Below are 26,801 nucleotides of genomic sequence, written 5' to 3'. Positions count from 1 at the left end.
TGTGTGGAAGACTGCGCAATATTTATGTTCTTTCGTGCAGCACACTGGAGAGAGTGAAGTACTGTTATTATCTGCATAAGTACCCGTAGGAAACGTGGAGATTATCATTTTAGATTCTGCCATCTTAACTTTTCAATTTGCTCACAATCACAATTTACTACGATAAAGCGGAATGAATTATGATGATAATCCAAGAAAAACGTACTTACTGAAACTTATAAGAGTAATATAAAAAACAGTCCAGCCCAGCTGGGAAATTTATCTTGTCATCAGTAGATAAGACGATGACCTGTTCCTTCCTGCTCTTTGTTCTTTCTTTTTATTTTTTTTGCTCCTTTTTTCATTTTGTTATTTTTTTGTCTTTTCCTTCTGCCTGGATTTCGCTGACCACGTACTTGGAGGGAATGCCATGAACACCGCGCATCCAACAGACATTGCACATCTGTACACATGACGACGGTAACCATCGTATGACAAAAGCATAACATCTAGAGTACGAATTTTAGATTGTTTCTGGGAAAAATACTGCTTACCGTAATGGAAAGCAAATTAAAAACTTAAAAACAAGCATGTTTTACTTTGGCTTACCACATGTGACTGGGGTGGAAAACCATTGTTTCATGTGACCGTACTTCTTCTACAATGTTTCTGCGAACGGACATGTACACCATTGGCGTTTTTCTGCCACTGGCTTCTGATGTCTTCAAATACTTTTCTTTGCAATATGCTTGCAAGATTCACGGCTGGATGTCTTTGTGCTGATCGTGGTCGCGAAGATTTTTGGAGGTCAAATTCACAGGACTTCACTGCGGCGTGTTTGTTAATAGGGATTTCGGTCATTTCTACAGTAGCTTCCAGTATTTTATAGTAACTGTATGCTACAAAAGGGAACCGGGTTGTTAATAACCGTGAACATCAAAAAGTGTAAGGTATCATTCTTTCAGTATATATCCCTAGTCAAGGTCGGGAGAACCGTTACAGTACCATTTTGCCATTGGGCAATTAGCCGGTCCTCATATGCTTGTTCCCTTTCATTTAAAAGGTCATCCACTCTTTCTTGTTGGGAGCCGGATCCCAATTCAGTTTTAGCCAAAAAGCTAATACAGTGCAGCTTTTTGCTTCGTTTGGCTTTGTTGTAACAAACTTTCAAAGGGTTGCGGTCGGCTGGCGCGGACACTCCTAATAAGCTGCTCGCCGCTAGTGGCCTCGTGACCTCGGAATACTTTTGGATGGCGCCATGGCTTCGGCCTTCCTGGACGCTACGGTTAAGCATAAATTAGTGTTTGTGCACGAATTTTGAATTTTGTATAGCTTGTGGTACGTGGTAAACAATCATTTCTCCGCATCCTTACCAGATCTCATTTTCTTTATTTTCCTTTGAAAGATCTTTCTGCGAGTGCTTTCGAATATAGTAACTGGCCATATTGCCAATTTTCAGCCGCATTAACCGATACCACATATGGTTAGGTATACTGCTGCTGTTTTCGAAAACCTTGCAAGTGATCTTTCCTAAAGAACTGCGTTTGTCGCTCTGCTGGGTATTTTCCCGTAGCCGGATACTGTGGATGCTATTCCGGCTGATATTGGTGCAGTTCTTTTGGTTCAAAAAAGAAAACCCGCTTCGCCGCATACAGTCCGCCATATCTTGGTAGATTCCGTAATTTTTCAAAATTATCTCCTGATATTTCTTCATGAAGTTAAATTTATATAATGGCAGATTAGTGTTTCCATTAATCAGAAAAAGGTTCCCAAACCATGCCATGGGAGTATAGTTTCCTTTTTTGATTAGCGACTGTATTTTCGTTACACCGCGATGCCATTTTCGATACCCTGTATCCTTGTACAAACGCAAGCACTGAGCCGGTTTTGTGGAATCCTGATACAAATTATTGGCCGATTTTCCTGCATGGTCTTGTTTTATGTCTTGTTGGTCACTGACTGCACCAACTGGCTCAATTTTGCTATTGTCATTAGGTATTGGGAGTTCTTGAGCAGCCTTTTCAAACTCCTGCACGACAGTACTGTCGCCACACGTAAACCAAATATCACTGGGATCCTTTCGCTCTTTCGGTGGATTGTTCTCAGCAGTCTTTTGGTTAACTGCCGCGTCATGATCGTCGCTGCTACTTACCTGTGCAACGGCTTGTTTATCAAAATCACCGCTGCGTATCGGTGATGTGTTGGAGGATGTGCCCAACACTGATTCGCGGGAGACCGAGGTGAAGTTGAGATTGATGATACCCTGCATGCGCACGTTGGGCGGAAAGCCTTCGCGGGGAGGCGATCGGAATTTAATTCCGGCCAGCGGCTGCGTACACGGCGCAACATAATTATCGAACACTTCCGCATTGGTCTCCTCTTCAAAACGATAATCCCGCAGCTTTCGCAGCCGCGATAAATAGCCGGTGTCCGGCTTGCTGGTTTTCGGCGCTGATGGAATTTTGGAACGAGCGCGCAGCGATGCCGGCGGTATGAATGTGCCATGGAGAATATCCAGCAGATTGCTACCGTACTTGAGCGTCGTGGTCAGCAGTGCCGTGAACGTGTTCTCGGCAGTTTGATTTTCCAAAGCAATGAACCTGCAAAAGTGAAATCGTGCCAGCAAACAGCAAACTGCATACAATACTTGTTTGTTGTAAAATGCTGTAGAGCGTGTGCTCTAGTATATTTTACACGATATTACAAGTATATAAGTAGCATTATACGTTGTCATTACCTTTCTGTTTTACGTTTATATATAACGACAAAATTGAAAGAGAGTATGGTAGTTTTGACTACTGCAAGGACTTGAATGTTAAGAGTTTGTCGACATCTACATAGGTCACTGGACACAGGACAGTTTGCATACAGATCGCACAATCCTGCCCGCACTTCCGGAAGGTGCGCCACCGCACGGACGGCTGTGTAGTTGCGAAAGCAGTCCCACCAGTCTTTCTATACAGAAAAAAATATTAAGTGCTGTACTTAACAACAAATGGCCAGGGAAGACTGGAGTTACAGTCATAAATAGCGAATCAGCAATTTTTGCTAAATATAGGCGAAATGTTATCATACATCGCAAATCTCACTTGGGATTTCCCTGACAATATGCTCAAAATGCGAATTGGAGCAAAATTCTTCGACGGTTGCGTCGGCCCATTCAGGTACGAAATTGCTGAGGTCACTTTCGCGAAAGTCCTTTACCGCTGCAGTCATTTCTGATTTCTTTTCATAACGCACGAAACTGCGGTAAAAGATGAGCTTAGTCAGTTTTAAGACCTTGATTATTATATCGACACGGTACAACAATTAGGTTGAGTAATTTAAAGCTTAATTAGCACTTTGTATGTTTGTATGTACAATACTAAACATTATCCGGCAAAAGCCAATGCACATAATGCAGTACGCTTGCGCAAATTTGCCTTAATTTTGCAGGGTTGAATGTTGTGCATCTGACAACTTACACGTAAGTGCGGTCATCGAATGGACGATGGACAGTCTTAACATTTCCCCATTTCCGGAAAACCGTGTGAATGGCATCCTACGATGCAAATGGGCAGAGACGAAAGGTTATCACAGTTGGCACCCTTCGCACCCGTTGTATAGACATTATTATTATTATATGTATAATACTGTTGTGGAGCATTGCAATAAATTCTGCACAAAAAATATTAACAAATCTGTTTAAAACGTTAACTGCTGTATTCGCTGTAAATGAATGCACGATGAACGTATAGTACGTACAAGAGAAATCACGCAGTTCAAGTTTAACAACAAATCGTAGGTTGGAATTAGTGACTGTTTTCCCTTTCGAAGCGAGCATTGCATATTTCTAAGGTCAAAGTGGAAACTCGACGAATTGGGAGGCTTTACTGGTAAAATTGCAGCAAGAACGAAAAGAAAGTGAAACTTCTTACGTCAAGGTTTTAATAATCCAAACTACTGTACAGTATTCAATAATTTAGAATCTGTAATTATGAGCAGCAATTTTAATGTCACGTTGCAATAACGTGAGGGTTGCCTAGCATATGACTTCTCAAAAGTAAGTACTGTACGAGTACAAAACATATTCCGCAGTATAAATGTTGTGAACTTGCGACTAAATTTCCGGCACATTATTCTTTCATTTTCACATCTTTTCCTTTTCGATCAAAAAACAGCTGCAATGTGGAATGTTGTGTACACTTGAATTACTTACTTTCAATGGTACGGTCACACAAATCACCAAATTTCACTCTTTCTGATAGAAGCAACAGAAATAAACTGATAGAAGTAACAGCACCGATAAATTGTATACCGTGCAATCCGTAATTTTTTTGTACTCGTACACCGCAGAAGTTTGGCGCAGGAAACATACCTGAAAACTTTTTCCCGCTTCTATTCGTTGCAAAGTATAGAGCGGATGACGAAAACTAGCAAGAAAGTTACCGACTCCCGAGTGAAAGACAGTACTCGTATGCGCAGTGAGCATTGAGTGAAAACTGAGAAATTCTTAAACCTTTTGCAGCTTTACTGCAGCATGATTACACACCCTAAAGTAGTACTACTTAACCATCAGAAGAATATTCCAGTGCACCACACAAACTGCGCTGCAATAATTTCATCCAAAAAGAAGCACAAAATTTGGACCCGTCAGTCGGGCGTCAGACAAAAACACGTCAAACGACAAAGGAGCGCCTGCCTAGGTTTTTACTTATAGCATACCGATAATACAGCAATGCCGATTTCTTTATTTACAATCTTATTTACATATTAGCGTGATTTGGCAACAAATAAATACAGATTACAGCAACATTTCTAAAAGAACTTACTGTACGAAAACTTACTAATGTAACACTGACATCAGCTTGATCTCTGTACGATGATAATAAAAATCTTGTGTCAGCGCATACAACTGACGTGAGGAGAATACAGTAACAAGTTCAGAAGAAAGAACAGTTTCAACCGGTTAGCGAATTATTACAGAATTAATAATCAATTAAATAAGGGATAAAATCCAGCACGCAATAACCAATCATTTCTCATGATCCATCCACGATGCTGACCCTGGCGATCACGTACGACGTCAAAACGATGGACTGATTCAAATAATGCCAACGCGGCGTCGGAACATTTGGGAGCTGGAGGCAATCTTATTTCAGGTTCACAGGACCGACAGTCCCAAAAATACTAAGAATACTCCACCGTCTACAATGCAAAAAAACTACTTACTTAAAATATGGTCATTTTATATACTGCTTTTTCAGTGTAAGAAGCATGTACTACGCAGTAAGCATCATTCGATGAAATCTGCATCATCAATGAAAATTTGCAAAAGGCAAACGGCAGTAAATTGGTTCTTACAGTTTCTGAAACGTAATCATATAACGGAAGCACTACGAAAGAAAACATACCTTAATGGGAGACTTCAACGGATAATTTATGTTTTTATGCCTGCTAAGGACAGTTCGAACGTCGCGCGTAAACCGCAACGAATCCAAAAATGGAAGCAAATCCAGCAGGGCCATATCTTTCGGATCACAATACCACGAGCTTATCGGCAGCGCATTATCTACAAAGAAGATAATAGCGTCTGCAAAGTGCAGTCGAAACAAATTTGACGCAGACAATTAGCACTTACGAACAAACCCTTTATATGCGATGGGAGAGTTATCGATAATAAAAATCGACGATAAATCCGAAGATATGGACGATAAATCTTTGGTATAACCACTTGAATCCTGGGTGCAGTGCTACACAACCAAAAATCAATGTCACTCGTGGAAGGTCGCGTTACGTAACACCATCTCCAGTTTTTCACACCACACGGAATCGTAAACGGCTGACTAATCGTTTTCACACCAAATCACGAAGCCACGTCAGAGACAGACATGCAACCACTCAAGAAATCAAAAATGCCGTGCAAACACAGTAATTAGAGTAGATACACCATCAAGTTTTATACTATGTAATGTAAAATCCTGAAAACGTATTACCCTAACTATTATCGAATATCGCGCATAACACTGGAAATGGAAACTTGACATATGCACACAAACTTGACATAAGCACACAACACATCAAACAATAAAAATTATTTCGATTCCAGACTTCCAGGAAGAAGTCAAGATTATTACAGAAAAAGCATGTTATCAATGCTCATTATAGTAACTAATACCAAATTCTGTCGATTCGAGTCGCGTTAATTACCTGCCGAAAGTAGCGTCGGTTTAGGATATTGCGTCCACCATCAAGCTTGTCGCTAACCGCTGAGCCGTATATCTCCATGCTTGCGGTGAAAACCACGAGTTCGTACCATTGACTGACCTAGAAAACCATCGAATCGATGAGCAACGCGAATCATCTGGAGATGAGCGCGATAAGAGCCACACAAGACCTACAGTCTGCAAAAAGAATTCCACATGTGGCCGTTTATGAACGAAGAAGCTCACTGGATGCCTTTCGATTACGACCTGCAGAAAGAAAACATGAGAAATAACTATTAAGCAATGCGGGAAAATATATACAAAAACGAGAATCTGCTTTGTTTCGCAGTACTTTTAAAACAAAATCTGGAGGTCTGTTTCCGGTCCTCATGTTTGGTCGCAAAACGCCATCATGCGTGGAATGGATTAACGTTTCGTCCAAATCGAGAACAAGAATCTTGTGCCTGATGGATACTGCAAAATAAATCAATAACGAAAACGCATAAGGAAAACGTTTCCATATACGTGGCTTTAATGCTGCGCGCCCTGATCAGCATAAATATGCTTTTTTGGCGAAATCGATTTAAAGAAATACTAAAATTAATTTGTCAAGCTTACAGAGTCTCTGAGAAGTTAAGGGGGAAAGAGGAGCAACGGGGTACTTGACAGTCTGGTGCTGCACAATCTGCAATCAGCAAATGGGTTTCAAATTGAACATGTACACTTCTGCACCAGCAAAGTGGCATCAAGCATCTAGCTAGCATACCGTTTTGTATTGTTTCTGGAAGATATAGACAAAGAAGCTCCAGATCTTAAATAAGCCTGCCCAGAACTTCCGTAATGTGGACCCGCACTGTGAACGCGACATTCCCTTGGGATAATCAGATGCAAACAACTCCTGGATAGCGTAACTGTTAAAAAGTGGCAACGACGATATCTCTCCCGTCGCCATTGAATAAACCAAGGGGTTTTTTAGTTAACTTAGATCGAAATACTGCAGCAAAATAATTGTTCTTCATAGCTTTCGACAATCGACAGAGCAATAAAAAACAGTCCAAAAAAATCTACGACGATTTAACACTGCAAAGCCTGAGGAAAATGCGCAAACATGTCAAATCAAAGTTAGTATAGTATGAAAATAGGACAGCTGCGCAACGTGCATTTTGATACAGTGCAGTGGTGGCTAGCCGCTACGTAAGTACGTAAACGTACTACACGTGGTGAAATACGTACAGTACTGGTGTTATAATTATAATGAATTATAATAATTATTATATAGTACGATTAATATTAAGCTAAATTTTGATAATAAAAAACCTAAAATCAAAATAATTTATTAACAGAGACTAAACTTAAGGCCTAGTGTTAAATTGTTCTTTTATGTTAGTCTGAATGGTTTCCTGTTTTATTTGCATTTGGTGCTTCACTAACAGTAAACTAAGCCTTAGCATTTTTATTTCTTTAACCTTAGCATTTGTTTGGAACAGACGAACAGTTACTATGTATCGTTTTTTTTTTTTTTTTCCCAGCATCTTTTTTATTTTCGGTCAGTAGCAACAAAATTTTTTCGCACTTTTGTAAATCGCGAACTTACACAAGCGAGTTACAAACAGGCAACAGGCGGGCGGATGACAGAGAATATTTCGTCTAAATTGCCGCCGGTGCTGTTCCATTATATGCTGTGTTTCCCGCTGTATTTCGATGCTGATCCGTTGACGCAGAAACTCTAGTGCTCGCGGTTCGCCTGACTGCTGCTGGATCATCTTTCCTAGCACGTTCAGTAGCTGGGTGGTTTCTGGTCCGAATGTTCCGTAGGTCTCAAAAGCCAGGGGCTTGAACCAGTAATCCTTTGATGTTGCGGTTTTATCTCGTCTTGCTCCTGAAGCGCTTTGCTGCCGTCCAGTGGGCTGCGATGTAGGACAATTATGGGTATGTTATTTCCCAGGCCAGCTTTTTCTTATGCGGTAATTGTCACTCCGTCTGGTCGTTTGCCATCTGTACGGGAGATTCCGGGAGGTTCCAGCTCAGTTTCGATTCCGGCCGATGCAAAGGCGCGCTTTATTACCGCTTTGAGGCTTTCGTGGGTCGGTTTCCGTCCGGCACTGAACTTGCAACTTGAACCATGATATCCATGCTCATCCGCTTGGTCACCGCAAATGCACTGGTGTGGTGTGCATACCGGTGCACCAAGGCGCAGCGCTGCAGCCGTCCTTAGGCTGGAGTCGTTTAGTAAGTTCCCGAGGGATGCTGCCGGTAGTTGGAGCCATGCGCCCGCCTCTTTGGTGCTGACTGCCAGCATCCGCGCCTGACTGGCGATATCGTTTTCAAAAGCCCGCTCCAACAGTCTCAGTTGTGACCTTATGATAGGTTCGTCCCACGCTTCTGCACTCCCCGAACTTCAGATGGTGGCGCGCTTTGATTCGCCATCTGCTGCCATTTGGTGGTCGCTTCACTGCAATACGTCTCCGGCTGGAATTAATGGCGCAGGCTAAGGAGCTATTGAATAAGCCGAGGCCAGAAAGGCCGGCAGTGCTAGCTTTAACTGCCCAATGCCCAAACCGCCTCTTGAAATCGAAGTGACGCCTGCGCCCAGATAACGTGGTGATAGCAGTGTTAGTTATTTTGGACAGGCTATCGCGTATCATGGTGTCAAATTCAGCCAGCAAGGGTTCCTGCAAGTAACATCGACCGGTACGCAGTTTGTAAAGCAGGCCTTACCGGTCCCATACTGCATCGCAGTAGATAGAGTGCCTGGTGGGCTGGTACAATTAGCAGACGTTCAGTCATTCGGGCGACTACCTCCGTTACTGAGGTGCGCTTGCGCATCATCATGAAGTGGTGCGCCAAGGTACTGCAAATCCTTCAACGACGGGCACTTCAGGTCAGGAAATGACTGGAGAAAGGCAGCCGTAACCGAGTTGCGGTCTGCTTCGCTTCCCCAACCACCACTAGCTCGTTAGTTTAAATGTTAGTTTAGATGTATCGTTAGTTTAAATGCTTTTCGTTTACAGCATTCCGCAATCTCAAGCTAATGAAGACTCATTTTGTGGATGCTGAGAATATATCGTCGACTAACCTTTAAAAATAGCACACCAAAAAAGAACATCAAAAGATTTGCCACGAAACGAGAGAAACAGCACCGACATAACATGCATACTTATGGTGATTATGGTGACTGCAGCGTAGTGAGTCAGCAAAGTAAATTTTCAATCCATTTTCACTTTATACCGCAAATACATCCTAAGATTTATTCTAACGTTTAATTATCGAAAATTGTCAAGAAGCTAATTTTACGACAATAAAACCAACATAACCAAACCTTTGTACTGTAGTAACTGTACTGTACTTATATTAGTTATATACATATTAATATATATATATAAATATATTATGTATAAATCAAAATTTTTAGAGTGTAGGCACTGGGCGCTGGGCACCCTGTGACCTGTGTTAACTTTCGTATGGAAAATTTGAAAGCTGTTTAAATTGCTGCAGGCAGTACAGTACAGTAGCAGTACTATGCAAAAATTTGCTTGGCCTACCGCCTTAGCTCACGTAGTACGGTGAAACTCGTAGTTGTACGAGTACCCTGTTCACTGAATTTTCTTGCCAGCTACTCAGTACTTACTCAGTAGGCTTTGAGATATGGGACCTGTTCATGGCAGTTTTTTTGCAGCCTGTTGCTTCGAAATTCATAGATTATGGGTATACATTCGTTGCACATCTCAATAATTTTCCATTATTTTGTAGTAAAGGTTTTTATTTTAAGAGCAGTTACAACACAGCCTTTCTTTGCTTGATATAATGTCAAAGCATTTGAATGCTGTAAATTTGGCTGGATTTTGTGGCAGTAGTATGCTTGTTGAGAAGTGTTGTTATTGTATAAGAACAGAATAACATGAGACGTATCAAAATAACACTCACTTATTTGAACTTATTGTTTTTTGTGGAATGACTTCGGTATCTGTATGCGGATGAACTGGACCAAGAAATGTTCCCAAATGAAGTGAACCTTACCCGCTTGCCGTCAAAGATCTTTCTCATTTCTAGCTGCAGGTATGAACTACGCACTACGCATAGTCCAGAGATGACAAAGTACGTTCCGCTTGACTCTTGAGGTACACACTGCACAGCACTTGACGTGATCTAGGACTACTGTTTAATGTAATTACTGTATATATATTTCCGTTGGTAAAATGATTATGCTTATTTCAAATGAAAAAGTCTTGATTTTGTAATGCTGACACATTCCATCATATTTATATAGACACGTACTACAGTTATTCCTTCAGTACTACGTAAGTGCATAGAAAGTACAGTATAGGTGCATTATTACGAGTGAACCGACAAAACTGGGAACTGGAATTACGGTTTTTAGGGTTGATTAGATTATTTCGGGAACTGTTTCCTTCTTTTTGATTGGTTTATTTATTAAAAGAGCAGCAATAATTTTATTAAACAGAACGGTCCCCATGTGCAGTAAAATGCTGTATATTATTCCAGGTTGAGATAAATCCGGACCGGATTGACTCAGTCTGACCATATTGGAAAACGATGCATTTGCCATTTGTTTGAATTCGCGTTTTGTCGGCTTCCAGCAATAATGATGAATAACGAACGTAAGTTGTGTCTGCAGTTTACATTTGAATGTTTGTAGCACGTCCTTTGTTTACGATAATGATTGTGCCCATATGGCTGTTTAAAATGGTTTCCTTAACTGTACTTTTCGTTAGGAATTTTGCATAATTATTTCATTGCGCAAATTTGGCAAATTGCATGGAGGTTGTATTTTTATGATCTGAAGGGGTAGACAGTGTTGCCTTGGTTGGCACTGGGCAGAACTTTTATCACTTTCCAGTTGGTGGATGTTGCACTTTTGAAGCGCGTGCACTGAACTTCGTTGATTAATTATTTCTGCGTGACAGCGAAGAAGAATGCCACTTTGTTGAAGTATCGTGAAGTCTACCGTGTATGTAGGTGTTGTAATAATTATCTGAGGCACGAACAGTTTCAAGCGCAAGCAGGACAATTTTTGTTTTGTTTTGTTTACTAATTGGTTTCAGTCCTTTTGTACGAGTATAAATTTACACGCTACGTTTTGAAATAAAATCTCGATGTGTTGTGGTGGCTAATAACTTTGTGATAGTAACAATGCGACGCACGATTCTGCACGAACAACGAAGTGGATACTATAATTACTTGACCAAGACGAACACAAGTACCGCAAGATCAGATCCTCCATGCCGTGAAATTTTCCGCGAAGTTGTTTTGATGAAATTTTAGAGATTTAAACTATTGGAATATTCAGATGTGCTTGCAGAATATTTACAGTTGTTAGTTTTGTAACTTTTGCCTTCTGGTCAGCGTTTCGATAGCCGGTTTATGGGCACTGAGAACATGTTCATGTGCACTTGTGCAGCGTGTTTGTACCGCACTCCTGTTAACTTTTAAAGCGATGCTTTGCGGAACGCGTGAGTTTACTCGCGGCGGTGTATGGCGTTTGCTTGCTGGAGTACCGGCTCTTCAATCAAGATCTGAAGAAAATTGATTGACGTAGATGTACATGCTTGATTCACCGTGAATGAAATATTTCGAACGTGCAAAAACTGAGTCAGGTGATGAATGCATTGCAGTGTTTTCATTCTCCATGCCGGAAATTTACATAGGCTGTTGATTACGGTGATATACGAAAGGCTCTAATTATTCCTGGGAAACAGAATTCGTCTGTTGGCAGTGGAAAAACTTTGATCGAAGTTGAGAAACATTGATGTTTTGGTCAGTTTTCGGTGCAAAAAGTTATACGAGAAGTACTTGTAGTTACGGTTACTAAATTTCGTCCTTGCTACCGGGCGTAATAGGTCAAGTTCTTCCGACAGCATTGTTACGCTCCACGCCTGTATTATGGGAACGACAATAAGCCCAAGTGGTGTAACAACTTAATGTTGTTCTACAAAGTTCGTTTCAGTATACTGTACACAATTTGTTTACTGTTTTTTTGAAATGTACTTGTGAAACGTGATTATGAAGGCACAACAGGCCAGCACGTCTTGATTAATTTGCAGAACCGGTACAAGAGCATGGATTTGATATGAAACATGGTGTGTAGGGAGTGCGTACTGAATACACTACTTGTACATAGAGATTGATGAACTTTAACTTGTTCTGTAACGTTAGAAGGAATTTGAGCTAAATTTGCCTGAATATTAGCGATGTATCAAGCGGTAGCCAAACATGTTGATTGTGTACATATCCGAGTTATATGGTATATGGGATTGTCGTATCCTCGTGGATGAAGTTGCCGGGAAAGGAAAACGCTTTCCAGTGTGTACACAGTGGTGTAATTCTCGGTTGACCCCTCGGTAGATTCTCAGATGATCTACTGGGGATATCGAGCGTTCATTTTCGGGTTAACTTTGCGCTACTGTTTACATAGCATTGTTGGAATTCTCCTGGCCGGGACGCAGCTGGATCTAGTGTGCGCTGTAAATCTTCCATAACTTTTGTTGGGAATGACTTCGGTCGAGTGTCGATTTTTTGATGTTTTACACAATCCGCCATTGTGTTATCGGTGTCGGATGATATTGAGGCTCTTTTCATGTGCATAAAATCTATAGTAATTTGATTATGCACACCCTATTCATATCCCAATCCCCGATGCTACGAGCACCTCCAGCGCGATTGGCATACATACCGAAATAATCCATTGTGCTTATAACTTCTTGTGCAATAAAACTGAAAGAGGCATATCGGTCATTACGAATCCTAAATTTCCGCTGCACCGTTATTGTTGCTACCGTTGTTGGGACGATTGAGCCACACAAATGCCTGCAAACGATTGTGTTTTTCAGGAATAATAAAACCAACGGGGAAATCACCGCCAACTGAGTTTGAACTGCGCGAAAGCAGTCTGTCGTTGTTGCGATCGGAGTTGAATTTAGTCATCCAGGAGCGGGATACGTTACGCTTGCAGCTGGAACAGCTGAGAATGTCACGGCCACCGGACCAAGATGATCTGCATGCATTGTCACCGCGGCTAGACCGGCTCAGTTTGCCTGCCGAGTACGAATACAAAGCTATGAAGACTCAGCTCGAACGTGCGTTGTCCGAAGTGCAGAACCTTAAAAGTAAGATTAGAACGTTTTGCTAAACATCTCTTTTGTAGCGATTATGGACTTACAATCATACAGAAAATATTTCAGTTGCGAGAAGTTCCAGTTTATTATTATTATGCGTAATTGTGTTGATTCTGAAAACGTTCGTGTTCATTTTCTTGAAAGTAAACTGGAATAATTAGTTTTGAATGGCTTTGGTCTACTTAAGTTTAAGTTTAGCTAAATTTGGTCTGGTTGGATTTGATTACTTGGGATTTTTTGAACTAAGCTTGCCCTTCTACTGTAGGCACTTCCCGTGTTATAATTTACGGCACAGCGTCAAGTTGCATAATTATTGTTTTTGATGCTTTGCCTGTCTCACCAAGGAAGAGTCAGTAACTTTACAATAAATTTGCTCTTTTTACTCGCATTTGGTAAGTATATGATTATTTCTCGCAATGTTTTCTGGAACTTTAGCTTTGTTTTACCCTTGTAACCAAAAACTTTAACAACTTGAAAAGTTGGTAAAAAATAAACTGTTACAGAAAAAATTGCAGAAAACGCCAAAGAAGTGGAATATTTTCGGAGTAAGCACCGCACTGCTCTGCAGGAAATCCACCAACTGAATAATGAGAAATTCGATTTGCGAAGTCGTTTAAGTGCGGTGGTGATCGAAAAGCAACAATTAGAGTTGGAGGCAAGTGGTTTTGACGACAATTTATAGCTAGTGCAGTATAACGCATTTTGAATGGTTCTCTTCAGTGTAAGCGTATTGGACTTGACAAGTGCGGGCATCCATATCGCATATGCCATAATTGATTCTGTATGTATCTGTTGTCTGTTTGTAGGTCAGTGATGTACAGCATAATCGCGATGTTGAGCACGAGGAGCTAATGGAGATGCGGCGGCTCTATCATGAAAACCGGGATATGTATGATCCCGATGGGCGTATAAGTAATCTGATGGTTACGGAAAGAGAGAATTTGCGCGAACGCTATGAGAGTTTAGCGAATAAATATTCTCAGGTAATTTTGAACTATTGTTTCGAACATTGACGGTAAAATAGCTCTTAAGTATGGCCCTGACTTCTCGACAATATGCTTTTTTATATCGGAAAATGCGGAGGCATCGTTTTTCAAAATTTGTAGTTTTAAAAATAAGTGCTTGTAATGCACAGTAACTCTTCATAAATAAATAGTAAATTTGTTTCATACTAATCTGATTAATTTATTCTAAAATGTATGTTTGAGTGACCTACTCTGTACTTCTTGATGGATTTAGATTGTGATGCCTAGTAATTATAACGAGCAAGCGGTTCATAACTTCAGAGTTTGGAAGCTCATGCGACTACTATGAAACAACTTGAATCATCTGAAAAGGAAAACTCTCGGCTCAAGCGTGTGTCCGAGGAGGCAACAAGCGAAAAGAATGATGCACTGATCGAGAGAAACACTTTGAAACACCAGCTGAATTCCCTAATGAAGAAGCGTGACGCCGCGGTAACCGAGCGCGATCTTGTAAGTCATATGCGGTGCCTTTACTCAAAAGCACGATTTTGACAGTTTCATTGATAATGGTGTTTCTTTGGACTAAAATAGAGTCATCGACGTGAAGGAGAGCTTATCATGCAGATAAATGATTTAGAAAGTGGGCGAATCAATCACGACAAGGAATTACGCCGATTAACAGAGGAACGCAATTCCGTTCTACAAGAGTACACTCAGATTATGTCGGAGCGTGCGACTGTTCATCAGGAAATGGATAAGCTGCAGGAGGATCTGGTAGCTGCTCAGAAGCAGGTGACCAGCCAGAAATTCGATTGGTCAAATTGAATGAAGAATGTAATTTTTTATGTCCACATATTGGGAGTAGATTACCACGATTGAACAAGTGAAGAAGGCAGCGGCAAATGAGGTGGAAACGCTCCGGAGGGAAATTATGAGTGCCCTGAACGATCGCGACAAGGCCATGAAGGACTGTCATGACCTTCGGGAAAAACTGGCTAATCTGGAGATGGATGTTCAACGAAGTATGAAATTTTTAGCGGCCACTTATTGTTAATATGGTTACGCTGGCTAAACGTGCTGTAATTTTTACGTACAGTAACTGTTTTTGTTAATATATTTTGTAGCGCGCAGAATTTTGAATTGCATTTTGAAATTTGTTTACTGTTCGATAACTGCTTTAAATTTCTAAGTAAATGTGATTTATGTATATATGGAGTAAATGTGATTTATGTATTTATGCTTATTGTGAAGTAGGACATTGTCGAACCTCTGACCAAGTCTGCGTTTAATTGTTGTTTGAACCGAGTGTTGTTGTATAGCGCCTTTAAAGTGACTGTCATGATTTTTAATTGTTTTAGATGCCGACAGTGAAAAGTATGCTGAGGATATGAATAATCTGAAAGCGGAAGTGGAAACGCTGAAAAGTAATGTGGTTAAAGCTGAACGTGGAAGCCGAGATTCTGGAGAGTCGACGAAATTGGGCGTTCAGTGAGCGTGATAAGATTGTACTGGAGCGAGAAAGTATGAAGATTCTGTGTGATAATTTACGTCGAGAGCGTGATAAGGCGCTAGCCGATCTGGCGGAAGTGCGGCGGGATCTGGATGAGATGCACAAGCTGCGCAGTCAGGCTGTCAATGAGGCGGCCGAGTTGCGTGACAGAGTCGAGCAGCGCTCTTATCGGGATGTTCGCGTTAAACAACTCCATAACAAACGCCATAATGAAAGTCGAGATTCGGCAATCGATGCAGATTTTGCTGTTGATATGCTCACCGAGACACTTGAAGTGGATTTGAGTGCTGAGCCGTCAAAACTTGGATTTGATCTGTCCGGCGGCATTGATGATCCCAACTATCGCAGAGCGCTGTATGTTAGCCATGTGGCTAAAGGAAGTGCAGCAGAGGGAAAACTACAGTATGTGTCATTTGGTGTCATATTTACCCGTTTTAAAAACTTTGAAAAATTATTCTAATCTTTGGAGATGAAAAGTGACGCACAATGATGCGTAATCTAATCGAGAATTTCCGTTTGTATTTCAAATAACCAGAAAGATGGAATGTGGCGTCCATACGACGGCATTCATCTGTGCCCAATTGAAACTCAGATTCGGTTTTCAAACACGATGTTGCCGCGGACGAGTGTGTGAAATTTCTTTCAAAAGCTGTGTTATTAAAATTCAGGTTATCATTATCTGGTTTTTTTAATGGTTTGCTGCTTTTGGCTTTAGATAGTTTTTTTTCGGAAATCTTTAAATGGTCTTCACGCTTGTGAGGGGCGTAATCGCAATGCACATTAAACAATTAAATACACACCACGAGTTTGTTTGAGAGTAAGTACTTCACCGATTTCACGGGAAAATTTGAATATCGATTAGACCGTACAGGAGGTGTTGTCATATAAATTCGAAATCAGAATGCACAAAATAAATTATCACTGTTATGTTTTTAGAGTAAGTGATCATGTTTTGCGGGTGAACAATGTGGATTTGATGAATGCAGACCGGCAAACCGCACTACAAATATTGCATGCTTCCAATGGAACCCTTAGTCTACTGATTCGACGCCGGAGAACAGTCAAACCGACACCTAAATTCATCAGTCTGAACTGCCATGTTGCGCCGGCATCAGAATTGGGTTTAACAACAGCCAAGGGATTGTTCATCACCCGTTTGTCCAGTTCCTCACCTTTGCGAGATATGGGTTTGTGCGTTGGTGACCGGATTACCCAGGTGGCCGGAGAAAATGTTGACGAAAAGTCACCGGAGCAGTTGCAGTCGCTGCTTGAGGTCTTTCAGAACCACGTCGTGCGTATGAATATCATCCGCTACTTTGCCACTTCTCCTTCTCTTTCCACCAGTCCATCCGCTCTGATGCAGTGCAGTTCCGATGTTTCGGAGAGCGACAAGAACAGTAATCGCATATCCTCAATAGCAACCAATTCAGAATCGCCAATACATCAGCCGGTCTCCACTAGCTCAGTCGCCGTTCAGACGGAGCAGGATCTGATAAGGAACGACTCCACGTTGAGGCAAAAGAAGCCTAGTGACTGGCGAAGTCTGTTCGAATCTAAAGAGAAGGCGCGACCCCGATTGGATAATGTCTTCCCCGGAATCGATATTAAATCAGGCTCCACCGTAGTGAAAACTACCCGCGTGAGGTCAGTAAGCCGGTTATTGCGAAAATTTTCTGCATTTTATTTTTGATTTCTTTTATTGTTATGCTTATTGCTTGGTATCGATTTTGTCGTTATTAATTTTGGTTTTCGTTTTAGCTCCGCGAAAATTCCCAAAGCGCAAAACTTCTTTGATAAGCTACTGGGGCGAGAGCGAAAACCGCGTCCCACGATCGAATTGGTTCCAAATGCTATAGAAGAGCGCAGCGCAATCGAGCAGTTGGAGTCGGTGGTGGAGCACTATCAGTCATCGCACGGAAGCCGTTCCACCACCAAAAAGCGCATTGAGAATTACAGTGACAAGTTTCCCGGTGGCACGTGGCCGAAGATCAAGGGATCGTCTCCAGAAAATCTGGAGAAAATGGCAATCGATAAATCCTCACCGAAAGAACTTAGCCGAAAGTCAACAAATTCTCTCACTCTGCATTCCCGCACACCTGCTTGGGTTGTGACTGATATAAACATTGACGATGATGCCACTGTCCCCTCAACTCCCTTTAACCGGCACTGTCAAACTAACCGATCAACCTCACAAGTCGCACCGTTTGAGCATGCCGCCGATATATGATACGCGCATTTTCTCCCCTCCCTTGCCGCAGGAAACTGCTCCCCGGCAACTCCTGACCAGTTATCCAGAAAGCATCGACGTAGACAGCGCGTCGGTATCGTCATCGGTAGATTTTCCACCCACACCGAAATTTGATTCGCGTAATTTTGCCATGGACTCTGTTAGCGGAAGTGGAATGTACCAGCGGTCCGTGCCCGCCCAATATCCCGGCATTCCTACGTCAAGGGTCTTCTCCCCGGTGATCAATAACAGCATTTATAAAAGCATCGATTCTCGCGCATCTTCTGCTATGCACCCGATGAGTCCGTTGCCTCACGTTCCCATGGATCGTCTACCGATGTACGCCACGGTGGATCCTCTGCTCATGCGCCGACCGGTCTCTCTGGGCATTCCCACCCGCCAGCAGCCGTGGATGGAGCCGGATTACGCATCGCCCCGCAGTCAGCGAATGGTTTTTCCTCCCGGATTCTCCAACCCGAACGGTTCATCCAAATCGTCGCTCAGTTACGCCTCCAACGAAGCGGATTGTCATAGTCCCATCTTGGACGGACACTCTTTGAAAAAAAATCCCACACCGCTGTACCAGACCGTCCGAAAGCGACCGGAACTGGGACTGAAGCGCACTGTTCGGTTAGATTGGTACAACAGAGAATATTCGGGATTCAATAAAGAGTACCCGTATCCTGGTTTTAAAATTGTCGAACTGGAGAAAGAAATTTTGTGTCGTCCGGTGGTGGAGAACAGCGCAGCCGATCGGGCTGGATTGGTGGCTGGTGATCAGTTGATCGAAGTGGAAGGCATTAATTTTCGTAGTGTGCAGTATCACGATGCGGTGAAAGTGTTGAAGAATGCATTCGACAGCAGCAATGTCCGAGTATCGCCGGTTATTACCATGCAGGTAGCATACCGGGGTCCGTTCCAGTCCCTGGGAAATTCGACTGGAAGCTTTGTGCAGAGCCCGATATCGTCCAGCTCAACTGTCAACACAGACTCAATGCGTGGTCCAACCGGAACACTAAAGGCGACGCTGCGCCCCTCCATCGAATCAGTAAAAGAGCAGAGTCCAGGTCAGTATTTGTTGGGTTTGGGCGGGGTTATGCGGTTTGTTTTGTTGTGCTTGCCTTATAATTTTGGTTGTATTTGCTTTGCAAGACGCTGGACAGAGAGCCGCCTGGCATATGTCATCTGCAGCAGCAAAATTGCGGGTTTACGATATTTCCGAAACAGATCTTTGAATTTATTATGAACTTTTGTACTGCATGGAACTTGATATGGTACAGGTGACTGAAAATATACGTAATCCATTTTTTTATTGTGGCATTCGCGTAACAGCTTGTGTGCCTTCATTAACCAAACCTTCTCTGCTTTGCGTTAACATAGATTTATTTTATATTTTTGGCAGTAACCGCTTGATTAAAAAGAAAAAGGCCTTTGTGATGGCACTACATAGTTCACTTGCATAAAATGTTCGGAAATTGGATTGCTCTTTAATTTCGAGGTAATCTGTGTTAATAAAAACCAGTGGGTAAATTATAAATCATTTGCGCTTGTTGCATTTTTGCATTTACTGGTGTAGTTATTTGGGCTGCTGCTGTGATTGGCGTCTGCATTCGCACTGATGTTTCAAGTTTTAATGCATCTTGAAATAGCTGCGTTGTTGAATGGGCTGGTGTTTGTGGTTCGGCGCTTCTTGTTTCTGTGCTTGCAGACAGAAATAAACTATTATTTCTTAGCGCATGCTGTAAAGAAAATGCTTTATTCTTTTCTGATTTGTAGATTCGGTTAGCGGGATGCACGAAGCCCGGTTCGTTAAGTTGAACAAAGGCTTAACAGAGAGTCTCGGCGTGAATTTAATTGGCGGAAATGTCCATGGCATTTTCATCCATTCCGTCAAGCCCGGCAGCGTGGCAACTGGTCCCAACGGCCTTGGTTGCGGTGAACAGATCTTGGAATATAATGGTGTAAATATGCGCAATCTCCTTTTGGAGAAAGCTATGAATGAACTGTGCAAGCCCGTCCAAACGGTATCCATTGTGGTGCAGTATAATCCGGTCAAATACGAATTGGCGAAATCGACGGCCGGCGATACCTTATACGTCCGTGCTTTATGGGATCGCGATAAATCTCAACTCCAGGACGAGGATCTCATGTTTCACAGGGGTGACATCCTGTTGATTGACAATACACTGTACAACGGCGAGATTGGCTCGTGGCGAGCATGGCGCATCGGGGGTAATGCCGAGAAAACCGGTGATTGTGGAATCATTCCCAATCGGTACAATGCTGAGGAGGAAGTGCAGCGGTTGCACCAGTCCGTGACTGACGTTGTGGACAGCCTGGATCCCCATCGACGAAGCGCACGGCGGAGCTTTTTCAAACGCCGGAAAATTCACCGCCAGCCCGGACGGGAATTAGCCTCGTTCTCCAGCAGTTCATTGGGAACGGATAATTTCTCCGTAGCACCGGAAGAGCCAATCATTCCCACTTATCAGAAAGTCGAAAAATTGGTGTATGAGGAAATGCGTCCGGTTATCATCTATGGACCGCTTTCGGACGTTATCATGGATCGATTGGCAACGAGTTTTCCTCACAAATTCTGCCGGTGTCCGGTAATGCGGGCTCCGCCAGAAACCGCATCCCTTGAAGAGTCCGATGTGGTGGAAGTGAGGCAGTGTATGGAATCATGGGAAACGGTGACTGTCGATTGTGTCCGCCGAGTGATGGGCGAGGAAAGGCACTGTTTGATGGACATCAGTGTGACCTCGCTGGAACGACTGCGCGGTCACGAAATCCAGCCAATTATACTCTTAACCAAATTCCGTTCTCCAGCAAGTATTCTGGGCGTTAGGGACGAGAACAGTGAGCCGGTGGGTGCGCGTTTATCGTCGAAAGCGGCAAAAGAGTTGTACGAGTTGGGCGCACGAATGGAATCGGAGAATGGTAAGATGATTAGCGCCATCATACCGGGTGATGCGGCCACGCTTTCCTATATGATATCGTTGGTGTTGAAGGCGGTCGAGGAGGCACAGACCACACCGCAATGGATACCGGTTGGTCCCGTATTGTGATTGATATTCGGCAGCTTTTTCTGCACCTTTTCTAGTTCATGGTTTTCTGAATTTCTGTATCAGATGTTTTTACTGGTTGAGCAGTTGAAAGTTCTGGCTGTTGGAAGCTATACCGTAGATACGTCGGAATGGTCCCTGAATCGCTTGTATCCCTGTAATTTCTTTTACCATTTTATCAATTTTATTGTTGTATGTATTTCATTACGGTCAGTAAATAAAAAATATGAAATGATCGTTCCTACACTCCCACCTGGGTTTTAACTGCGCCAGGTAATTTAATAACTAACGCATCCACACTTTCTGACTTTTGAGTCTACCCTAATCTTCCTGCCATATTTCATAAGCCCGTAAAAATCTGATAATTTGAAAGCACGCTTATTCCAACATTGCTCTGAATCTTTCAAACGAAGGGTGGCAGAAAAACATAACCTCTCATTAAATGTACTACGTGCAAGTACTAAAAAAATCAAATATTTATTCCACATATTATACGAGTACTACTTTCGGCGTTTAGTCGTACGCGGTACATTTAGAACATTTTTAGACGCTCAGTTGTTGTGAAGTGACTCACTTTACAACAATTGCATGCCAGAAAATATTCTAAATGTACGGCCTACGACTAACTGTACTTCTGAATAGTAATACCAGCGTCACTACTCATAAGTACAGATATAAAAAACAAAACACTGCAATGAAAGCTACGTATTCAGTGTTTTCAGGAATCAGGGATCATATTGGTCGGAGACGCTAAAATACTTCGGCGCTCTGAAATAAAAACTTTTCGTACGAAAGTAAAACCAAATGGAACGATTTACTGGATATGAGAAAATAATACGGAAAATCGTCAAGTCAGTTCACATGACCACAATAGCACAGCGCGTTGTCGGAAATGCTCAGTAAATTGACCTAAGATTTATCTGGTTTTTGGCGAACTACGACGATAACAGTCAGAGAACACGAAAGTACTTTATTAGCATCGGCTCCGGCTTAAGCAACTAAAACGCAAGCACCACCAACACGTTTGATCTTCTCTTCGGCCAACCGACTGAAAAACTTGGCTTTGACAATAACAGGGATCTTAGGAATATTCCCCTTGCCCAGAACCTTATGATATCCGGCGCGAGTCAAATCAATGACCGGAGCTTTGCCATCTTGACGTTCGTGGGCCTTCTGCTTGGCCTGATCCGACAATAACGTCCAGATGCGATCCACATTCAGGGTAGGGCAATATTCGTGATTCCGGTTCAGATGGTAGTGCCTCATGCCCACCTTTCCAAAATAACCTAAAAAGGAATTTGCAATCAGAAGATATCACTCAACCTCAAGTTCTCAACTGCTGCTGTTTTCTCACGGCGTATCTCACAAATTACCATTATTAACTTTGAAAAATCAGGCTGAAACCGTGAAGCGCACCAATGCTGTATTAAATTACGAAAACAGGTTCATAAAAAATTTTATTAAAAAAATCGTTTATAGTGTGAACCTCGGGCACACAGAAAACAACGAAACTTGAGCCCTCATGTTCTAAAATCGCCTACAGACTACAGTACATCTTGAGCTTTAACAAACACGAATCTAACCTACTGACGAGTAAACAGGAATAACACATGCTGCAGCTCCCTATGCCAGTACTAATATTTACCACGCGGTAAAGTTACTGTGAGCATCATAAACCATCCGAATCATTAGGATTCCCAATCAAAACGAGGACAATTTGAAACAAATGCACCAAACAGAGTAAAACACGAGGCAACTTGAAACACGATATAGAAAACTACTACGGAGGTTCTCGCTGATTCCCTGTTGCATCACTGCTCAAGATACCCCATAATACCGATGGATCAGCACATGCGCCACATTATTAAAACGGGAAACCCAGAATTTGCTATTCGTTAAAAGTTAAAACAAACTAATATCCAGTCGGTTCCTTACCTGGATGGTATTTATCGAAGTTTATCCTGTGATGATGCTGGCCACCAGCGTTACCACGACCTCCGGAATGCTTCCTGTGCTTCCCAATACGACCGTGGCCGTGGCTGACATGACCGCGAAGTTTGCGGGTTTTCCGCTTGTTATGGCAAGGCATGATCTGTCAACAGCACAGGCAAAATAAGAACCAATTACGTCTGGAAGAAGTATTGCACTTACAGACAGCAATGAAGAAAACAGATTCCTCTTCAAAAAAAAGCACGATTAACTTCCAAAAATCGGAGTTTTTGCCAAGACTCCGATGTCTGCACTGCCGATGCCGATCCGCGTCTGAGGCTGAATGGAATGGTTAGCTAAACAGTTCACAAGTTACAGCCACGCTTCTCTTCGTTATACAGTTATAGCAAGCGGATAGTCGCAGTAAACGGTTATTACGCCACACCGTTACGGTATGTATGCTTTAACCGCCCATGATGGCGCCTAGTAAGTATAAGCATGCCTCTGGGCTTCTAATAAACTTTTATACCAAAGTTTTATACCAAAGTTTATAAAGTTTTATACCAAAGCCGGGCACAGCCTGGAAGCGTGGAACGGAAATAAATTTGGAAAGTGGAATGATCTCGAATTACCGTTTTTCTGCGCTGTTTCCCCTCTTATGGTTAGCCTCTTCCATCCATTTTTCTGACTATGCAGGGACACACCATGTTTCCCCCTATTGTACCAGTCTGTCCGAAACTGTACATAGGGTATGCTAGTGCAGCGGTTTCCCGCCCGCAGTCAGATTGAGATTTCAACCGGTACTGTACTTTTGGGCACTGACAGTAGTGACTACACACTTCAAAAAAATTTCACTTTTCAGTGTTATTGTAGTTCTCTCCAGCAACGCTCTTTGCGTTGAAGTAGGACAAAAAAATCAAATTAACGCTCTTTTAAATTACCGCTTTCGGCAGAAAATTCCCAGATTAGCTGGAGTGCCAGTGCAAATCGTATGGATACTGAATAAACCATAAAACTGATAACTCTAAAAGCAAACCGATAATAAGCAAATTTAACTTTTTAAACTCCCAAATTCCAATCATCCTTTCCATCAGCGGATAGTTAAAATGATATATAGTACACTACCACAGTCAATAGTACATTTGTCCGAAACAATGTATAAACCTTATTTCAATTTACATTTTGCGCTATAATCCGAAACAGTTAAAAGCCTCTCCATACAAAAAAATTCCAACAGCAGCAGAAAAATACAAAACATGAAGAAAATCCATAACCAACAGGAACGAGATTGCATCACGGTAATCATTTCCGGTGCTTTGCCGCAAGCGCATTCACCTGCGAATCGGCCACTTCTTTCTGGAGTTTCATTAAGACTTCTTTCTGTTTCTCAAGATTCTTGTGCAGATCCTTTGCCGCGGCGTCTACTCGTTTCCTGCAACACGCATGCGAGGGTTATACAATTAATTAAATTAATTTCCAATAAGTACTTGTGCAGCAATCAAAATCCAGGAACACGTACAGTTCAGAATTGATCCAGTCCAGCCGCTTCTGCACGTTCCCTTTGGCTTCCTCCAAGTCCTGAGGAACCAAAACGGGACCAACCTGCTTGAACACCTTCGCACTGGCGTCCAAATATCCGAATTCCTACGACCAAATAGTCACTGCAATGCTGCACATTTCTTATCAAAACAAACAAGGCGCTCGCATTTAAACACGTTTCATTACGTACCTCTTTAACCGAAGTGTTCTCCGTCAGCTGAGTCTCTAACTGCTGACGGGCCCGCAGATTCTTGTTCAATTCTGCAAAGAAGCAAACAGTTACAGCAGCCAGAAAGATCAACAGCGTCACTGCGTGAGATGTTCGCAAAACCGTTTTGAGTGCGTTAAAACTTTACAATAAGCTGGCTAATGGTAAGCATGCCGAGATTTCCCTAACACTGACTGTACCAGTGTACCTGTACCGCACGGCGCACATGATGCCAGACTGCCAGTGAAGGATTCTCATCGATGATATAGGAGGAAAGTATTTTCATTTTCAGCAGCTTCGCGAACGTAAAACCACTCTACAGACATACCTTTCTGAAATCTGTTGTACGCTTCCGTCGCATCCTGCATCTGCTTTTGCCAATCGCGATCACTCATCGTAAACTTCCAGCTGCACAATCTCTTCAGTAAATTCTAGAAGCTCTATCACGAATGGATACAATGCTGATATTTATGGTTAGTAAAACCTCCGTACGATTCCAGGCACAGTGGATTGAAAAGTAAAGACCAATCACCAAATTTACAGCGAGGACTTTTAAAACAAATTATTCATTAATTATTTAAAACAAAAATTCAAAAGAGAAAAAGTTTAAAAACAGAAAGAAACCGGGATGTCAAAATTGTACGGTACTGTATTGGCAAGACGTTGGTTTGGAAAATATTTTTCCTAATTTATCCTCGTACTCATACTGTCGAATATGTGTGCTGAAAGCTGCATATGACTGATCCGATCAGCTGACCACGGAACGGAGCAAACCAGTACGCACTTGATTTCAGTCCCACTACGAGTACGATTTGAAAACACATTTGTTGAATTTTTGACAAAACTTGTACAGCAGGATTTACCGATACTTCTGCCAAGCATCGTAGTTTGAAAACTTTGAACTTTCAGTCAGCAGTCGAAATATTCTGCAGCACAATAAACATTTGCGTTGACCTTTAAGTCCATAGTGTTCCAGTTTTGTTATACCAATAAATTATTATTATAACACTCGAATTCGATAATATATTTCAGCTAAAATGGTAAGCAACTACATGTACATGTTTCAGGATCCGGTCCTGAATCCGACAGGATATGACCGGTTAGATGTATTGGATTTTCGGTTTTGTGATTCTTGTGGAACAATATTTATTTTATCACGTCTTTTGCCAGGCACCTTCATGTAATGACTGCTCGTGCAAAGATTGCAAGCCAAAGCCACGTAAGTTTCCCTGTTGTTTATAAACTGTCTGGTGCAGAGTGCAATGACAACTGAGTTTTGTGACATGCCGACTTTTCTTGCCGTTTGTTCTGTGAATTATTTTCTACTGCTATGACGATGCTTATCATTTCACTAGCAGTGATCATTACCTCTACATTTGCTTTGTACGTAGGTGCTCGCAACACCTGCGACGGAGAAGCATGCAAACCTCGAAAGGTCAGTGAACTAACCCAGAACTAAACCAAGATCATCCGATTTGTTCATTTCTTTAATTCATCTTATGCAATCGGTTCATAAAATCAACTGCTGCATTTTACAGCGATCCACTGCTACTTCCACCGCTGCGCGAAAGCGGGAATGTGCGCCGTGTGCTCCACGGAAGCGAAACACCTCCAAGCACTGTTGCGGATGAAGAGGTCAGCTAGTTCAACGATGTCTTGACTGTGGTTTTACACTTTTACTGTTGTGCATTTTTAACCGATCTGTGTCCCGTTTCTGCGATGCCCGACAGTAAGGCGCTATTGCGCGACTGGTTTTCTGGATGTTTTTTTGTAACGCATCCGTGAAATTGTCCGGTTGATACTTTTAATTATTTTAAATTATTATAATTTCATTAGGCGGATGTAAATGTGAAACGCCCAGAGTTATAACTCTTCTGATGCTGTACAGAATTACATTACTGGTTATGTGATATACCTGAAAATCTATTAAAGTTACGGTATTTATGGAGATTTAGTTGCCGCACCCTGCGACGCACAAATGTAGAGCCCTTTGCTTGCTGCTCTGTATGTCCTGATTTGCCAGTAGTTGTAGCATTATCGCCATTCACAAAAATACTGTTG

General features: G+C 42.1%; 5 protein-coding genes and 1 long non-coding RNA gene across 6 annotated transcripts; 2 read left to right on the top strand and 4 right to left on the bottom strand.

Annotated features, from left to right (window-relative positions):
* Positions 1-9: 9 nt before the first annotated feature.
* LOC129589404 (uncharacterized) lies at positions 10-3,936 on the bottom strand. The gene is made up of 8 exons (XM_055484161.1): positions 3,724-3,936; positions 3,444-3,520; positions 3,055-3,223; positions 2,849-2,934; positions 1,353-2,579; positions 985-1,259; positions 589-878; positions 10-442 (listed from the first exon to the last, which is right to left on the bottom strand). The coding sequence occupies exons 1-7, from the start codon at positions 3,805-3,807 to the stop codon at positions 619-621; spliced, it is 2,178 nt and encodes a 725-aa protein (XP_055340136.1). The 5' UTR covers positions 3,808-3,936; the 3' UTR covers positions 10-442; positions 589-618.
* A 758-nt stretch (positions 3,937-4,694) lies between these two features.
* Positions 4,695-7,266, bottom strand: LOC129589322 (CTD nuclear envelope phosphatase 1-like). Its single transcript, XM_055484027.1, has 8 exons — positions 6,931-7,266; positions 6,783-6,849; positions 6,517-6,638; positions 6,360-6,431; positions 6,169-6,285; positions 5,600-5,711; positions 5,373-5,530; positions 4,695-5,166 (listed from the first exon to the last, which is right to left on the bottom strand). Exons 1-8 carry the CDS (start codon positions 7,114-7,116, stop codon positions 5,149-5,151), a joined length of 852 nt encoding a protein of 283 aa, XP_055340002.1. The 5' UTR covers positions 7,117-7,266; the 3' UTR covers positions 4,695-5,148.
* Positions 7,267-9,805: 2,539 nt separating this feature from the next.
* Positions 9,806-21,282, top strand: LOC129589442 (disks large homolog 5-like). Its single transcript, XM_055484213.1, is given in 14 exon segments — positions 9,806-10,220; positions 10,668-10,783; positions 13,013-13,288; positions 13,801-13,952; positions 14,104-14,280; positions 14,584-14,772; positions 14,854-15,054; positions 15,128-15,284; positions 15,621-15,709; positions 15,711-16,174; positions 16,709-17,416; positions 17,531-17,965; positions 17,967-19,066; positions 19,776-21,282. Coding segments are annotated over 13 exon segments (5,256 nt in total). The 5' UTR covers positions 9,806-10,220; positions 10,668-10,767; the 3' UTR covers positions 21,068-21,282.
* A 738-nt stretch (positions 21,283-22,020) lies between these two features.
* Positions 22,021-23,374, bottom strand: LOC129589321 (60S ribosomal protein L27a-like). Its single transcript, XM_055484026.1, has 3 exons — positions 23,216-23,374; positions 23,000-23,156; positions 22,021-22,350 (listed from the first exon to the last, which is right to left on the bottom strand). The coding sequence occupies exons 2-3, from the start codon at positions 23,151-23,153 to the stop codon at positions 22,055-22,057; spliced, it is 450 nt and encodes a 149-aa protein (XP_055340001.1). The 5' UTR covers positions 23,154-23,156; positions 23,216-23,374; the 3' UTR covers positions 22,021-22,054.
* Positions 23,375-23,885: 511 nt separating this feature from the next.
* On the bottom strand, positions 23,886-25,369 carry LOC129589382 (prefoldin subunit 6-like). Its single transcript, XM_055484124.1, has 4 exons — positions 25,069-25,369; positions 24,723-24,793; positions 24,513-24,637; positions 23,886-24,425 (listed from the first exon to the last, which is right to left on the bottom strand). Exons 1-4 carry the CDS (start codon positions 25,133-25,135, stop codon positions 24,296-24,298), a joined length of 393 nt encoding a protein of 130 aa, XP_055340099.1. The 5' UTR covers positions 25,136-25,369; the 3' UTR covers positions 23,886-24,295.
* Positions 25,370-25,565: 196 nt separating this feature from the next.
* LOC129589401 (uncharacterized) lies at positions 25,566-26,688 on the top strand. The gene is made up of 4 exons (XR_008690593.1): positions 25,566-25,780; positions 25,911-25,959; positions 26,132-26,175; positions 26,279-26,688. It is a non-coding gene; the product is annotated as an uncharacterized LOC129589401 (long non-coding RNA).
* The last annotated feature ends 113 nt before the right edge of the window (positions 26,689-26,801 follow it).

This window comes from Paramacrobiotus metropolitanus, unplaced genomic scaffold, assembly GCF_019649055.1.
Source record: "Paramacrobiotus metropolitanus isolate TYO unplaced genomic scaffold, Prichtersi_v1.0 Parri_scaffold0000034, whole genome shotgun sequence".
NCBI classification, from domain to species: Eukaryota; Metazoa; Tardigrada; class Eutardigrada; order Parachela; family Macrobiotidae; genus Paramacrobiotus; species Paramacrobiotus metropolitanus.
Note: the sequence above shows the minus strand (reverse complement) of the source record. Positions and strands in the feature narration are given on the sequence as shown.

Bases quoted from the DNA above. Each gene is read 5' to 3' on its own strand.
- LOC129589404 (XM_055484161.1), bottom strand. From the start codon at position 3,807: ATGCAATGCTCGCTTCGAAAGGGAAAACAGTCACTAATTCCAACCTAC. The intron at 3,521-3,723 runs GTACGTACTATA...TTTGCATCGTAG, and splicing joins TGAACTGCGTGATTTCTCTT to GATGCCATTCACACGGTTTT. The intron at 879-984 runs GTACTGTAACGG...TCCCTTTTGTAG, and splicing joins AATTGCCCAATGGCAAAATG to CATACAGTTACTATAAAATA.
- LOC129589322 (XM_055484027.1), bottom strand. From the start codon at position 7,116: ATGGCGACGGGAGAGATATCGTCGTTGCCACTTTTTAACAGTTACGCT. The intron at 6,850-6,930 runs GTATGCTAGCTA...TGCTGATTGCAG, and splicing joins TCCAGAAACAATACAAAACG to ATTGTGCAGCACCAGACTGT. The intron at 5,712-6,168 runs GTAATTAACGCG...TTGGTTGTGTAG, and splicing joins ACCGACGCTACTTTCGGCAG to CACTGCACCCAGGATTCAAG.
- LOC129589321 (XM_055484026.1), bottom strand. From the start codon at position 23,153: ATGCCTTGCCATAACAAGCGGAAAACCCGCAAACTTCGCGGTCATGTC. The intron at 22,351-22,999 runs GTAAGGAACCGA...ATTCCTTTTTAG, and splicing joins CTTCGATAAATACCATCCAG to GTTATTTTGGAAAGGTGGGC.
- LOC129589382 (XM_055484124.1), bottom strand. From the start codon at position 25,135: ATGAGTGATCGCGATTGGCAAAAGCAGATGCAGGATGCGACGGAAGCG. The intron at 24,794-25,068 runs GTATGTCTGTAG...GCTTCTTTGCAG, and splicing joins GTACAACAGATTTCAGAAAG to AATTGAACAAGAATCTGCGG. The intron at 24,638-24,722 runs GTACGTAATGAA...ATTTGGTCGTAG, and splicing joins AGAACACTTCGGTTAAAGAG to GAATTCGGATATTTGGACGC.